At 41.3% G+C, this 13,631-nt stretch overlaps 1 protein-coding gene across 6 annotated transcripts in view; it reads left to right on the top strand.

Annotated features, from left to right (window-relative positions):
• Window positions 1-13,631, top strand: part of osbpl8 (oxysterol binding protein-like 8) — a 262,935-nt gene that overhangs the window by 115,621 nt on the left and 133,683 nt on the right. For all 6 annotated transcript variants that reach the window (XM_078567629.1, XM_078567627.1, XM_078567634.1 and 3 more), the window contains one exon: window positions 3,955-4,086. In XM_078567629.1, the coding sequence (XP_078423755.1) occupies window positions 3,955-4,086 (132 nt within the window). The remainder of the gene's footprint in view (window positions 1-3,954; window positions 4,087-13,631) is intronic.

Here is a 13,631-nt window from a genome sequence, read left to right as displayed (position 1 = left end):
AAGCTTCATTAAAAATGTATACATACTTAAACAAACCCAAAAGACTGACCTTTTCAGCCTTAGATCCACCCAGGCTTCTAGGCACCAAGGATCAAACCAAACCTACATGAAACTGAAACCGTTTTTACCTTACTTAACACACACATATATATATTCAGCTTCAAAATTATACATTGTTCCTAACAGTGATCAAGACGTCAGAGTGGACTCCCCCGCTGCAGGAAAAGCAAGCATGAAGATTTTCTTAGCTCTTTTAGCAACCTATCCCTGGGACTGTAAATTGATTGATATAAAAGCTGCATTTTTACAGGGTGAGAAATTTCAAAGAGAAGTGTTTTTGAAACCACTGAAAGAAGCTGGCAATATGGAATGGACACTGTGGAAATTAGGCAAATGTGTTTATGGATTTAATGATGCATCAGGGATCTGGTATTTCTTAGTTCGGGTCGTCCTGTTGAAAGCGGGTTGTATTCAGCTAAAATTAGACTCGGTTCAATTGGTATAACGAAAAACTAGCAGGCATCTTTATGATGCACGTTAATGATTTTCTGTGGTGAGGTTCTGCAGAATTTGAGCAATGGGTGATAGCTGAAATAAAGGAGTTTAAGTTTGGAAGTCAGGCTTCGGGGGCCTTTAAATATGTAGGGCTAGACATTAAGCTGGATAAGTCAAGAGCGACCTTGAATTAACAGTCTTATTTTGAAAATGTAAGTTTCATCCCAATAAATTGGGCAGGTCCTCACAAAAAGAGGATCCTGCATCCAAGGAAGAAACATCAATTAGATCAATCAGGTTTCCAACATCCACAGTATTTTGCTTTTATTTTAGATCAGTTAAGAAATTTGATTGGACAGTTGAACTGGTTGTGTATTCAGACTAGACCTGATGCTAGTTATGATGTATTGGAACTGAGTACTATGATGAAAGATGCTACAGTAGAGGAGGCTCTGAGAGCAAATAAAACATGAAAGAAATTAAATTCAGAGAAATGTGTACTTAAGTTTCCAGCCTTGGGGGATCCAGAAGATATGAAGTTAGTCATTTTTAGTGATGCTTCCTTCACGTGTCAGTCTTCCAGATATCTACAACTACAGCAGGGTTTGTCATATTCTTGGTGGGAATGAAGAACAAATGTTGTCCATTGGCCTGGGAAGTGAAGAAATAAAAACCCCGCCTGAAAATGTTGACCTCATTTTTGTGCTCAAAAACCATCAGCAATCATCTGACATCAAATGTTCGAATTTGGAATAAGTTCGAGCGCAGATAAGTTTTGTCATCTTGACTTCAAATGTGATCAAACGGCAAAAGGTGCTGAAAATGTCCAATGTGCTCAGCAAATTGCATTGAAAAATACAAGGAAATTAATTACTTAAACTGAATAAATGAAGATATTTTTTCAATTAGTCCAAAAAATCTTTCCAAAGTACAGTACATGCTTGAGAGCACCAACCAGATCCCCGTCATTTTAGTGTCAAGGTCTATTCTTTCTACCCACCCTCAAGCCTCAGAGTCTAAACTGTCCACGCCCCCCACCAATCTCAGGGTCCCTCCCACCCCCATCTCAGGGTCTAAGCCCTCCCTGCCAGAGTCGATATAAATTCTACCCCAACCCTCAGTCTCAGGGTATAACCTCTCTCTCTCCTCCCCCAAACCCTCCCCCGACTCTAGTCTCAGGTTCTAATCTCCCTCTCTCTCTCTCTCTCCCATCTCCAAATTCTCTCCCCCTCTCCCTCCAGTCTCCAAATTCACTCTCCCTCCAGTCTCCCAACTCTTTCCCCTCCCCCTCCTCTCCCTAGTTAGCTAAAAGCACCTTAGCAGCAGAAACATTGGTTCTAGTAGAAGAGATAGATATGGGATTTTACTTATCAAACACTTTAAAGCAAATCCTATCAAGGGGCATTCAGAAAAAAGTTTGCTCATTGAATGTTATGTGGATAACCATTCTCGATGGGGATCATTTTCATTCGACAGAATGCGTGACTAAGAAGAGGTTAAGGATTGACCTTGTCAGCATAAAATAAATGTTGGAAAGAAGAGATCTCTAAGATAAAATGGCTCAATGCAAGTCACTAATTATTGGACTGTTTTACAAAAAAGGAATGCTTGCTTGAAGAAATTGTTGGAGGTTCGAGAAGAGGGGCATCTTGTGTTTTAATGAGTTATAAGAAATGTGGAAAATCACTTTTTCTCTTTGATTTGTTTTGAAATTATTTGAGCGTGTTATAAAGTTATTGTTTAAAGGAAACTGTTAATGGTATGCTAATTATATTGTTAGATATACAGGTGAAGGGCATTGTTTAATTAAGTACTTTGAGCACATATAAATAGTGGGCAGCTGGGACACTGGGCATGAGGGGAGAGCTATGAGACTGAACAAAGTCAATAAACTCTTTCAGTAAAGGAAGGCTTTGTGTTTTGGTTTTGACTTCACCAACCAGCTTAGATTCTGTTAACATTCTACTTTTCTGTTCTTTCTACCAGTGATTTATTTCACATTTCCCCACATTATCCTTCATCTGACACCTTTTGCCTACTCACTTAAGCTATCTATATCCCTCTGCAGTCCCTTAACATCCTTCTCACACCTTGCTTCCTCACCTAAAATAACAAATGAATCAAAGTAGTACCATAATAAGCATACAAATGTGCCAATAGTTGATCAAAACCTAGCACGAAAGGCCAAGAAGTGTGTATGTTTACCTACCTATAGAGAGAGGGAGAACTAATGAAAATGTGAAAGGTGAAGTGTGACAGTAGTAGGATAAAGTGAAATATGAAATGTGACAGGAATTTTGATGCACGATTTTTGCTAAATATATATAGCGTGCATATAATTCAGTGGCTTTTCATTAAGAACAAAATTGTTTATTAATCCTAATCAAACTAAAATGACTTAACGAATGCAAACATTTGTGCTTCTTTAGTCCCAAAAGACCATCTTATCAGAACATATTGAGTTCTTTTTCACTCAATCCTAAAACAAGAGAAAGTTAAACTAATTTGTTTGGTTCGGGAGAGCATGCTGGTATTCTAAAGCTATCTTTTCTGATACTCATTGTAGCTTTTAGAGTGGACAGTGTTGTTTATTAATGCAGTTTGCTATTGCAGTGTCAGATAGCATTGTTTATCATGAAACTGAAAGTTTAATTGTTTGTATTTCTTTGCAGCACTTTGTGTAAGGGCTCAGTCAAAAAACACAACTTGACAAATTTTCATAAGCTTCTAATGGCTTCATTGGTTGAAGTTGTGCCTGCCTTAACTGAACAGACTAAGATTTGAGTTTTAATCTCCTTTCTGCTTGATTATTTTATGTCATTGGTGGGGAGTATATGCAATATTCCAGGGAAAACCAATCCTGAAATAAATTCAAAGTTTTCAAGTTGTGGTCTTGATCCAAAATCAGAAATCATAATTATATATAAAAATGCAACTTTACCATTTACTGGCATTTAAACCATTTGAACCACTGTAGATAACCAACCTAATAGAAATTTATATATGTGTGATGCAGGATAATGCACCTGTAGTAGTGTTGATCAGATTTATTTTAATAATGTTAAAACTCAATTGATTTTAAGCATCTGTGAATGAATTAGGCATTTTGCATTCCTAAAATGCGATATGCATCTTTCAACAAATTAAACTCTTTAATTGTGCCCAAATATTCTTCCTCATAATGGTAATATGCAATATGATGTATTCTCTTGGTAGTGATTCTTGATAGTATGTTGAGGGATAATTTGTTTCAGTTGTATAGTGTATCTGCTGGTTTTAATGTAGTTCATTGCAGCCTCTGAGTGGATTTAAATCGTGTTTGCTCAATCTGTCTTAAATGGTATTTGTTTTGAAATACATGTCCTAATGAAACTTTCCTATGTTTAAAACTTGTTTACGTGAATCGAATACAACAAGGTTGTTGACTCAATAACTGTTTTTTACCCATGATAATTTCAGTAACAAATAGTGATGAATCTCAGCCGGTGACTCCAGGAAAAATGAGCCTGCGTCAGGGAAGGGAAGCATTACATCCTCAAACCAAAGAGTTGGTCCATTCATCACTCAGCCCTGGAATCAGCAGCAACTATGGTAAGAATAACTGACTAAATTTATTCAATTTCATAGTGTGTGTGTTCGTCTGACAAGAAACAGACAACTGAAGCTCCTACCTAGAAGTGTTATTTACAGATGAAAGATACCCTATCAAACCTAGTTCTGATTAGATGTGCTCCTAAGGGTTGCCACTATTGAGTTCATCATTTTGACCTCACAATTTATCACAGGGTACAGAGGGTTGTGATCTTTATATAATAGACAACTTTCTATTCTCTCTGTAATTCTTGTCATTGCTGTCTGTCTTATTTTGCCATATAAGTAGTTTTGAAATAATGTGTTCTTAAATATAATGTCTTACCATAAAATATAATATGTTGTGTGAAATTTGGTTGGCCTGTTTCCTACATTATAACAGTGGTGGCAGTTTGAAAGCTTTTAATTGGATTTAGAGCACTTTGGAGCTGCCTAAAGTGGGAAAAGGCGCCAGATAAATGCGAGTTCTTTTTTTAAGGTGTGCGTTTGTGTGCTGCTACCTGGAAATCAAGTGGATTTTTTTTTGAAGAAGGGAGTAGCATGTGTTGTAAGTAGTAAAGGTTAGCCTTGATTGAACATATACAGTTCTGCCAAATTTAAAAAGTTGGGATTTATATAAAAAAATAAAAAATGTGTTAACTTCAGTCTTGAGAGATATGATTCTTTTTTTTACAAAATGGAAGGATATGGCATTATCTGGACATATGGATGCGAACCTGGGATTTTTTTTTCAAAGGTCATAATTTCACCTTGGAACTGTAAACAAGCAAGCCTCTTCCAAGAAATCTCCAGACCTATATGGTACTTGAGAAAGCGTTGTTTGTGTTGAACTGCAAAACAGTTTAATTAATGAAAAGCTGGGAGACAAAAGGCAATCACATGCGGGAGAGGAAAAAAAATTAAGTTGTGAACCTGCTTGTTTTGAAGGCAGTCTTGTTGGAGAACTGGCTAAGGAAAGACGGATACCTTGACTGGCTCCCCCTCTCTACCTTGCCTAAAATTGTGTGTGGTTATCAACCTGTAGCCAGAGAACCCTCACCTGAGTGTAGATAGTCTGCTTTTGGACCTGCAAAGCTAAACGAGTCAGTGAGAAAATTAAACATTTAAATTAGTGGTACAGCCTGCGGCTAGTGGGGCTTGATAACTGGTGCACTCCTCCCATCCCGGTCAGAACAAATGTTACAGGTGAAATGTGATGTAGCTGGATTACAAGGGTAATAATGTAAGCAAAGGGAAAAACTGGTGCAGCCTGTGAATGTGCATGTTTGGACTGAGAATGGGGCTAGAAGTTGTAGTTAGACTACAGAAACTAGGTTTGGTTTCCTTGAGAACAGAGAAGTTCAAGAGAGATTTAGTAGTGTTCAAAATTGGCATTTTCGTAGTGTAAATAAGGTAAAACTATTTTCACTGACATAATAGTTGGTACCAATGGGACCCTGATCAGCTTTCTCCCAGCAAACATCTAAAAACAGATTACATAGTCAAACAAGCTAATTGCTATTTGAGAAATCCTCTCTCTCCAGTGCTGCAATGTTCTCCTTAATCCCAACTTTCTCCCTTTTCTTCCTTTCCTATTTTTCCTGAACACTTTGTAACCAGGAATATTTGATACCCAGTCCTGGCTGCTTTGAGCCAGGTCTGTGGAATGGCCACAACATCATATTTCCGTTGCGCCCGCAACACCTTATTTACCACACTTCATTACTTTGCCCCAACTCTGAACCCATCTAATAACTTACCATCTCCTACTCTGTTGCTATCTGTCTCCCCCAATATTCTGTGCACCTGTTCGTCTCTCCTATTACCTCCTGGTTCCCACATCCCTGCCAGATGAGTTTAAACCCCCCCTATTAACACAAGCAAATCACCCCACAAGGAAATTGATCTGTTTAGGTGCAACCCGCTTTGTACAGGCTCCATCTTCCCCAGAACAGACCCCCAATTTCCCAGGAATGTAAAGTCCTTCCTCCTATCTTTAGCTACGCATTCATCGGCACGATATTCCTATTTTTTTACTCACTTATGCATTGTACTGGGAGTAATCCGGAGATGACTACTTTTGACATCCTGCTTGCTAATTTCCTACTGAGCTGCCTAAATTCTGAATGCAGGACCACATTCGTCTTTCTGCCTATGTCGTTGGTACCAATGTGGACCATGAATACTGGCTGTTCACCCTCCCCCATTAGGGTGCTCTGCAGACGCTTAGTGACATCCTTGACTCTAGAATCAGAGAGGCAACATTCAATTCTGGATTCATGCCTGCGGCTGCAGAACCGCCTACCTGTTCCCTATCAAATCTCTCATCTCCCATGCCAGCTTTTTGAAAGAGCTATCCAATAAGTTCCACTCCCCCAATTTTTCCCCCTAGCTCTGTTAAAAAAATTTATTTCCTTTCAATACCTTTGTGAAAGTCACGATTGAAATTTCTTCCATCCCCACCATTTCAGGTCGTGCCTTCCAGATCCTAATTCATTTATGCAACAAGATTTCCTCTCATCTAACTCCAATCACCACCCCCCTTCTCTCTCCCCACCCCCCCCAGTTCTTTTGCCAATCTGTCTCCCCAGATTACTCCCAGTGCCATGCGCAAGTGAGTATAGAAATAGGAGGGTGAAGCAGGTGAAAGTGTGGCTGGAAAGATGGTACAGGAGGGAGGGTTTTAGATTCCTGAGACATTGAGACCAGACCTCAGGAAATGGGACCTGTATATTCCTGGATACAGGCCAGGAAAGATAGGGAAGAAAAGGGCTGGGGTATTGATTAAGGAGGACATTGCAGTGCTAGAGAGAAATATTCCAGAGGGGTCAGGGACAGAACCTATTTGGCTGGAGTGAAGGAACAAAAAGATGCAATTACATTGCATAGTGTAGTCTATTGGCTACCAACTAGTGGGAAAGATGTTGAGTGACAAATTTGCAGGGAAATTAGGGAGACATGCAAGAATTATAGAATAGTTATAATGGGGGACTTTAATTACCTGAATATAGACTGGGATAGCAGTATTGCAAAGGGCAGAGAGGGGCAAGAGTTTCTAGAATGTGTTCAGGGGAATTTTCTACAGCAATATGTTTCCAGTCCACAAGAAATGAGGCGCTGATGGACCTGGTTCTTGGGAATGAGGTGGGTCAAATCGATCAAGTGTCAGGAGGGAACATTTAGGGGACAATGATCACTGTATCATAGGGTTCAGGTTAGCTAAGGAAAAGCATACCAAACAATCCAGAGTAAGAATAATTTATGGGGGAAAACCATCTTCAATGGGTAAGAATGGATCATAGCCCAAATCAATTGAATTCAAAGGCTCGCTGGCAAAACTGTAACTGAACAATGGGCAGCTTTTTAAAGAAGAGAGAATTCAGGTGCTGCTAAAGTGTATTCCCACAAAGTGGAAAGGAAGGGCAAACAAATTCAGAGCTCCCTGGATGACAAAAGAGATGGAGATTAAGATGAAGAAGAAAAAATGTGCAGATGTCGGGTGGATAATACAACCAAATGACAGGCTGAATATGGAAGGATCAGGGGGAATTGAAAAATCAATAAGATAAGCAAAGAGACATTATGAAAAGAGACTGGCAGCTAACATAAAGTAACAGTAAAGTAATGGAAGGGATCATCAACAGTGCTATCAAGCGGCACTTGCTTAGCAATAACTTGCTCACTGACGCCTAGTTTGGGTTCTGCCAGGTCCACTCAGCTCCTGACCTCATTACAGCCTTGGTTCAAACATAGACAAAAGACATGAAATCCTGAGCTGAGGTGGGAGTGACTGCCCTTGACATCAAGTCAGCATTTGACTGAGTGTGGCATCAAGGAGCCCTAGAAAATCTGGAGTCAATGGGAATCGGGGAAATCTCTCCGCTGGTACAAAGGAACCTACCTAGCACAAAGGAAAATGGTTGTTGTTGTTGGAGGTCAGTCATCTGAGCTCCAGAGCATCAGTGGAGGAGTTCTTCAGGGTAATGTCCTTGGCCCAACCATCTTCGGCTGCTTCATCAATGACCTTCATTCTGTCATAAGGTCAGAAGTGGGGATGTTTGCTGATAATTACACAATGTTCAGCAACATTCGCGACAACTCAAATACAGAAACAGTCCATGTCCAAATGCAGCGAGACCTGGATAATGTCCAGGCTTGGACTGACAAGTGGTAAGTAACATTCACACCACACAAGTGCCAGGCAATGACCATCTCCAACAAGAGAGAATCTTCGCCTCTTGATGTTCGATGGCATTACCATCACTGAATCCCCCACTATCAACATCCTGAGGGTTACCATTGACCAGAAACTGAACTGGACTAGCCATATAAATATTGTGGCTACAAGAGCAGGTCAGAGGCTAGGAATAGTACGATGAGTAACTCACCTCCTGACTCCCCAAAGCGGTCCACCATCTACAAGGCACAGCTCAGGAGTGTGATGGAATACTCTCCACTTGCCTGAATGAGTGCAGCTCCCACAACACTCAAGAAGTTTGACACCATCCAGGGCGAGGCAGCCCGCTTGATTGGCACCCCATCCACAAACATTCACTCCCTCCACCACCAACGCACAGTAGTAGCAGTGTGTACCATCTACAAGATGCACTGCAGGAATTCACCAAGGCTCCTTCGATAGCACCTTCCAAACCTATGACCAGTACTACCTAGAAGGACAAGAGCAGCAGACACGTAGGAACACCACCACCTGCAAGCTCCCCTCCAAGCCATCCTGACTTGGAGATATATCGCCATTCCTTCACTGTCGCTGGGCCAAAATCCTGGAACTCCCTTCTTAACAGCACTGTGGGTGTACCTACACCACATGGGCTACAGTGGTTCAAGAAGGCAGCTCACCATCACCTCAAGGGCAACTATGGATGGGCAATAAATGCTGGCCCAGCCAGTGATGCCTACATCCCATGAATGGATTAAAAAAAAGTCTATAGGCATATAAAAACTAAAAGGAAGGTAAAGGAGAAGTGGACCTGATTAGGGATCGAAAAGGAGATTTTTGCATGGAGGCAGAGGGCACGGCTGAGGCATTAGATTAAGACTTTGCGTCTGTCTTTGCCAAGGAAAGGTCATGGTGGAAGAGGAGGTAGTTCAGACATTTGAAGGGTTTAAAACTGGTAAGGAGGTAGTATTGGATAGGCTGTCTGTACTTAAATTTGATCAGGTGCCAGGACCAGATGAGATTCATCAAAGGATACTGAGGGAATTGAGAGTGTAAATTGCAGAGGCACTGACCAAATTTTCTGATCTTACTTAGGCTCACGTGGTGTCAGAGGACTGGAGAATTGCAAATGTTACGCCCTTGTTCAAAAATGGGTGTAAAGTTAAGCCCAGCAACTACAGGCCAGTCAGTTTAACCTCGATGATGGGGATGCTGCTAGAAATACGAACATACAAATTAGGAACAGGAGTAGGCCATTTGGCCGCTCGAGCATGCTCTGTCATTCATGGCTGATCTGATTTGTAGCCTTAACTCCACATTCTGCCTGTCCCCGATAACATTTGACACCCTTGTTAATCAAGAATATATCTACCTCTGTCTTAAGAATATTCAATGCTCTGCTTCCACCGCTCTGTGGGGAAGAGAGTTCCAAAGACAAACAACCTTCAGAGAAAAAATTTTTTCTCATCTTATTTTTAAACTGTGTTCCCTAGTTCTAGTCTCCTCCACAAGGGGAAACATCCTTTCAGCATTCACCCTGTCAAGTCCTCTCAGGATCTTGTTTGTTTCAATAGGATCTCCTCTCATTCTTCTAAACTGCAATGTATACAGGCCCAGCCTGTCTAACCTTTCCTCATTAAATAACCACTCCCCCCATCCCAGGTATCAGTTGAGTGTACCTTCTCTGAACTGTTCCTAATGCATTTACATCCTTTCTTAAATAAGGAGATCAAAATTGTACGTGGTACTCAAGATGTGGTCTCACCAATGCCCTGCGATACATCCCTCCTTTTATATTCCATTGCCTTTGCAATAAATGACAGCATCTCATTTGCCTTCCCAATGACTTATTGTATGTGTATACTATACTAACTTTTTGTGATTCATGTACCAGGACATCTAGATCCCTCTGTACCCCAGAGTACTGCAATCTCTCTCCATTTAAAGAATAATCTGCTTTTCTGTTCTTCCTGCCAAAGTGGACAAGTTCACATGTTCCCACATTACACTCCTTATGCCAAATTTTTGCCCACTTGCTCAACCTATCTGTGTCCCTTTCCTTATATCCTCTTCATAGCCTATTTTTCCACCTATCTTTGTATCATCAGCAAATTTAGAAACCATACATTCAGTCCCTTCATCCAAGTCATTGATATAGATTGTAAATAGTTGAGGTCCTAGCACTGATCCCTGTGGCACTCCACTCGTTATATCTTGCCAACCCGAAAATGACGCATTTATGCCTACTCTCTGTTTCTGGTTAGCTAACCAATCCTGTATCTAATATGTTACCCCCAACATCATGAGCTCTTACTTTGTGTAGCAACCTTTGATGTGACACCTTGTCAAATGCCCTCCTGAAATCTAAGTATAGCACATCTACAGGTTCCCCTTTATCGTTGCTTGTTCCTTTCTCAAAGATCTCCAATAAATTAGTCAAACATGATTTCTCCTTCATAAAACCATGTTGACTCTGCCTGATTGCATTGAGATTTTCTAACTACCCCCTATAATCCCCTTAAAATAGATTCCGGCAATTTCCCTATGACAGATGTTAAGCTAGCTGGCCTGTAGTTTCCTGTTTCCTGTCACCCTCCTTTCTTGAGTAGAGGAGTCACATTTGCTATTTTTCAAATCCTGTCTAAGCTTTTCATCTTGCACTCATCAGGACATTCACAAGAATACCAATATAAGGGGGAAAACAATTTATGCTGTATGTGAAGAGAATGCTGATTAGTTGGCAAGTGGCGTTGCCATGGAGAATGCACCATTGATGGTGACTGACAGTTAACTGCCAAACGTTGTTTGAAATTTAAACCAGGCAGCTTGACAGTTGGTCAAGACATTGCCCTGAGGAATGAGTCAGCGAATGGGTGTCACTTATTTTGTTTAGCTGAAACAGGTGCAGTGCATGTACATGTTCTTTCTGTCTGCCTTGTGTAGCTTCCAGTACATGCAAGTGCGCCACATTGCGAGTCTGACTGACCATCTTAAATTGGTTTGTCAGCGTAACTCTTAGCATATTGAGGATTATTTATCAAATGTTGTCCAATCGCGATTCACACCTAATGTTGGACACTGTTTTGAGCTTTGCAAGCACGGGCTGGTTGGGTATGGTCTGTATCCTGCCCGTTGTGAACAGTGGCTGGGGCATGCTGTTTGATACGATCTGCCAGTCTTTGGGACATACAGCCTACATACCACGCATCATGCTGGCACTGAAATTCATATACCACATCACTCACTTGTGTGATAGGCAGAATATCTTTTTGGTTTGACGGCAGCATCCTGTTAGTGGCGAATATCACTCATGTTGCTACTGCAAAGTAGCAGCGTGAAACAGCAGGCTTCACCTGTTGCTCAAATTTTCGAGATCCCTTGTCCTTCCAGGGTAATCTGAGGTAGACTGGGCTCTTTTCAGGGCCAAAAGTGACGGCCTTAGGCCCATTCATGAGTTCGTGTGATGTACAGCGCAAACTGATCTGATCAGGGTGGCCATTATCCTGTAGGATGCCATTGATGCCCCTATTTCAGCATCAAGCTTGTGTGGTGAGCAAATGGCTCAGGCGGTTTTCACAAGGTTACCGATAAGACCAATCTTATAGTGTATGGAACTGTAAGAATCCCAATGCGTATATTGGCCAGTGAAGGTAGGCTTGTGGTAGACCATGGTAGAGAATCTCCTGGCACATTTCTCAACTGGTTCGTCAAGAAAGGGGAGTTCATTTGACTGCCTCATTTCATAGGTGAATTTGAGCACAGGATGGAGCTCATTGAGACACGTAAGGAAATTATTACATGCAGCTGCAGGTTTAAAATATAGCAAAAATATCATCCACATATTGGAAATGTGCGAGGGGTAGGAGGTTAGGTGTGATTCCATCGAAGATATGTTTCTCATGGAACCCAGAAGATTGTTTGCTAGAGCTGGGCCTAGAGGGGATCCCATGGCAACACCATCTATTTGGGGGATACATGGTGTCATTAAAACTGAATTTAGCTGCACGAGTTGCAGAGTTCATAAGCTCATTGAATACTGATTCACACAATGGTGGTGGGTCTAGATCGCCATGGTATAGTGCTGCAGCACAAAGATCTATGGCTTCCTTAAGTGCACCTTTGGTGAATAGGCTAGCAATGTCAAATGAGCACATGGACACAGCATTGCTATTGATATGCAGGTCTTGTATGGCCTTTGCAAATGTGAAACTTGGTAAAAACTGGTTGTAACAGCTCGCCCAACCATTTGGCCAATTCATGTTGTGCACAGCTGGTCATAGATAAGATGGGGTTTAGAGGGACATGACTTTTGTGTGTCTTGGGCAGCCGGTATATACACAGACGCAGCGAGCCATGAGGACGAACCCCTTCATATATATCATGCGGTAGCTCATTGCTCTTACACAAGTCCAGCAAGTGTTTTTTCAGTTTACTTTCAAGCAAGGCTATCCGGTCATGTTGTACGGCAGGTCCAACGGATATGACTTTGGACCTGTCATTAAGAATGTTGTGCATTTTGTTGATGTAGTCGCGCTTGTTAAGGATGACTATTCCTGCCCCTTTGTCAGGTTAAGCGATGCGTATGTAAGGCCTTGCAACGCCGTAAGACATTCACGTTGCTGTGAAAGTTGGACAGGTCGTTCAGAATCCTGCAGTATGTGTGTACTCGATCAGCGTCTTCAGTGGACGCTGGTTTCTGGCGGGATAGTGGGAATAGAAGAGTTCAAACTCCGCTAATACCACTTCCTGTTTGATTTGGGATGAAGGCAGACCAAAATTGAAACCATGCGCAAGAACCAAACTGCTCGCTTTCTGAGACTACATGGTCAGAGAGATTTATTACGTGTTTAGTGGCATCATTATTTGCATTGCCAAACCACTTCCGTTTAAGTGAGTTTACAGTGCGGATGTGTTTCAAACGGGTCGTGTTTATGCTGCGGTCACCAATAAAGCAATATAGTGGCATAAATGGACCAAATCAAAAAATGAAAGAAATCTGCGCTCTTCAGACCGAACACAATGTAGGGTACTGTGTAAATTAGTAACCCTATTACTAATCTGTTCAATCTCATCTCACATAAACACTTGCTCATTCGTGGAACTCTGCCTCACTTCAGCATTATCGATACGTTTGGAAATGAAAACTGGCACAACCTTGGGCTTAATACACGCTTGGAGAATTTCAATTGATAGCTTACCTGTTCTTAACTCACCTGTAAGTCGAACTATGTTATTTGAGAAACAGGTAAAGCTAGCTGTTTGGTGCTGCGACTATGTAGTAGCGATAAGAGTAGTATTCGCCATGTTAAGCTGCCGTCAAGCCAGAAAGATGTTCTGCCTATCACACAAATGAGTAATGTGGTATATGAATTTCAGTACCAGTGTGATG

The sequence above is a fragment of the Cetorhinus maximus genome, chromosome 22 (genome assembly GCF_964194155.1).
Source record: "Cetorhinus maximus chromosome 22, sCetMax3.hap1.1, whole genome shotgun sequence".
NCBI classification, from domain to species: Eukaryota; Metazoa; Chordata; class Chondrichthyes; order Lamniformes; family Cetorhinidae; genus Cetorhinus; species Cetorhinus maximus.
This window is presented reverse-complemented; position numbering and strand designations above follow the sequence as displayed.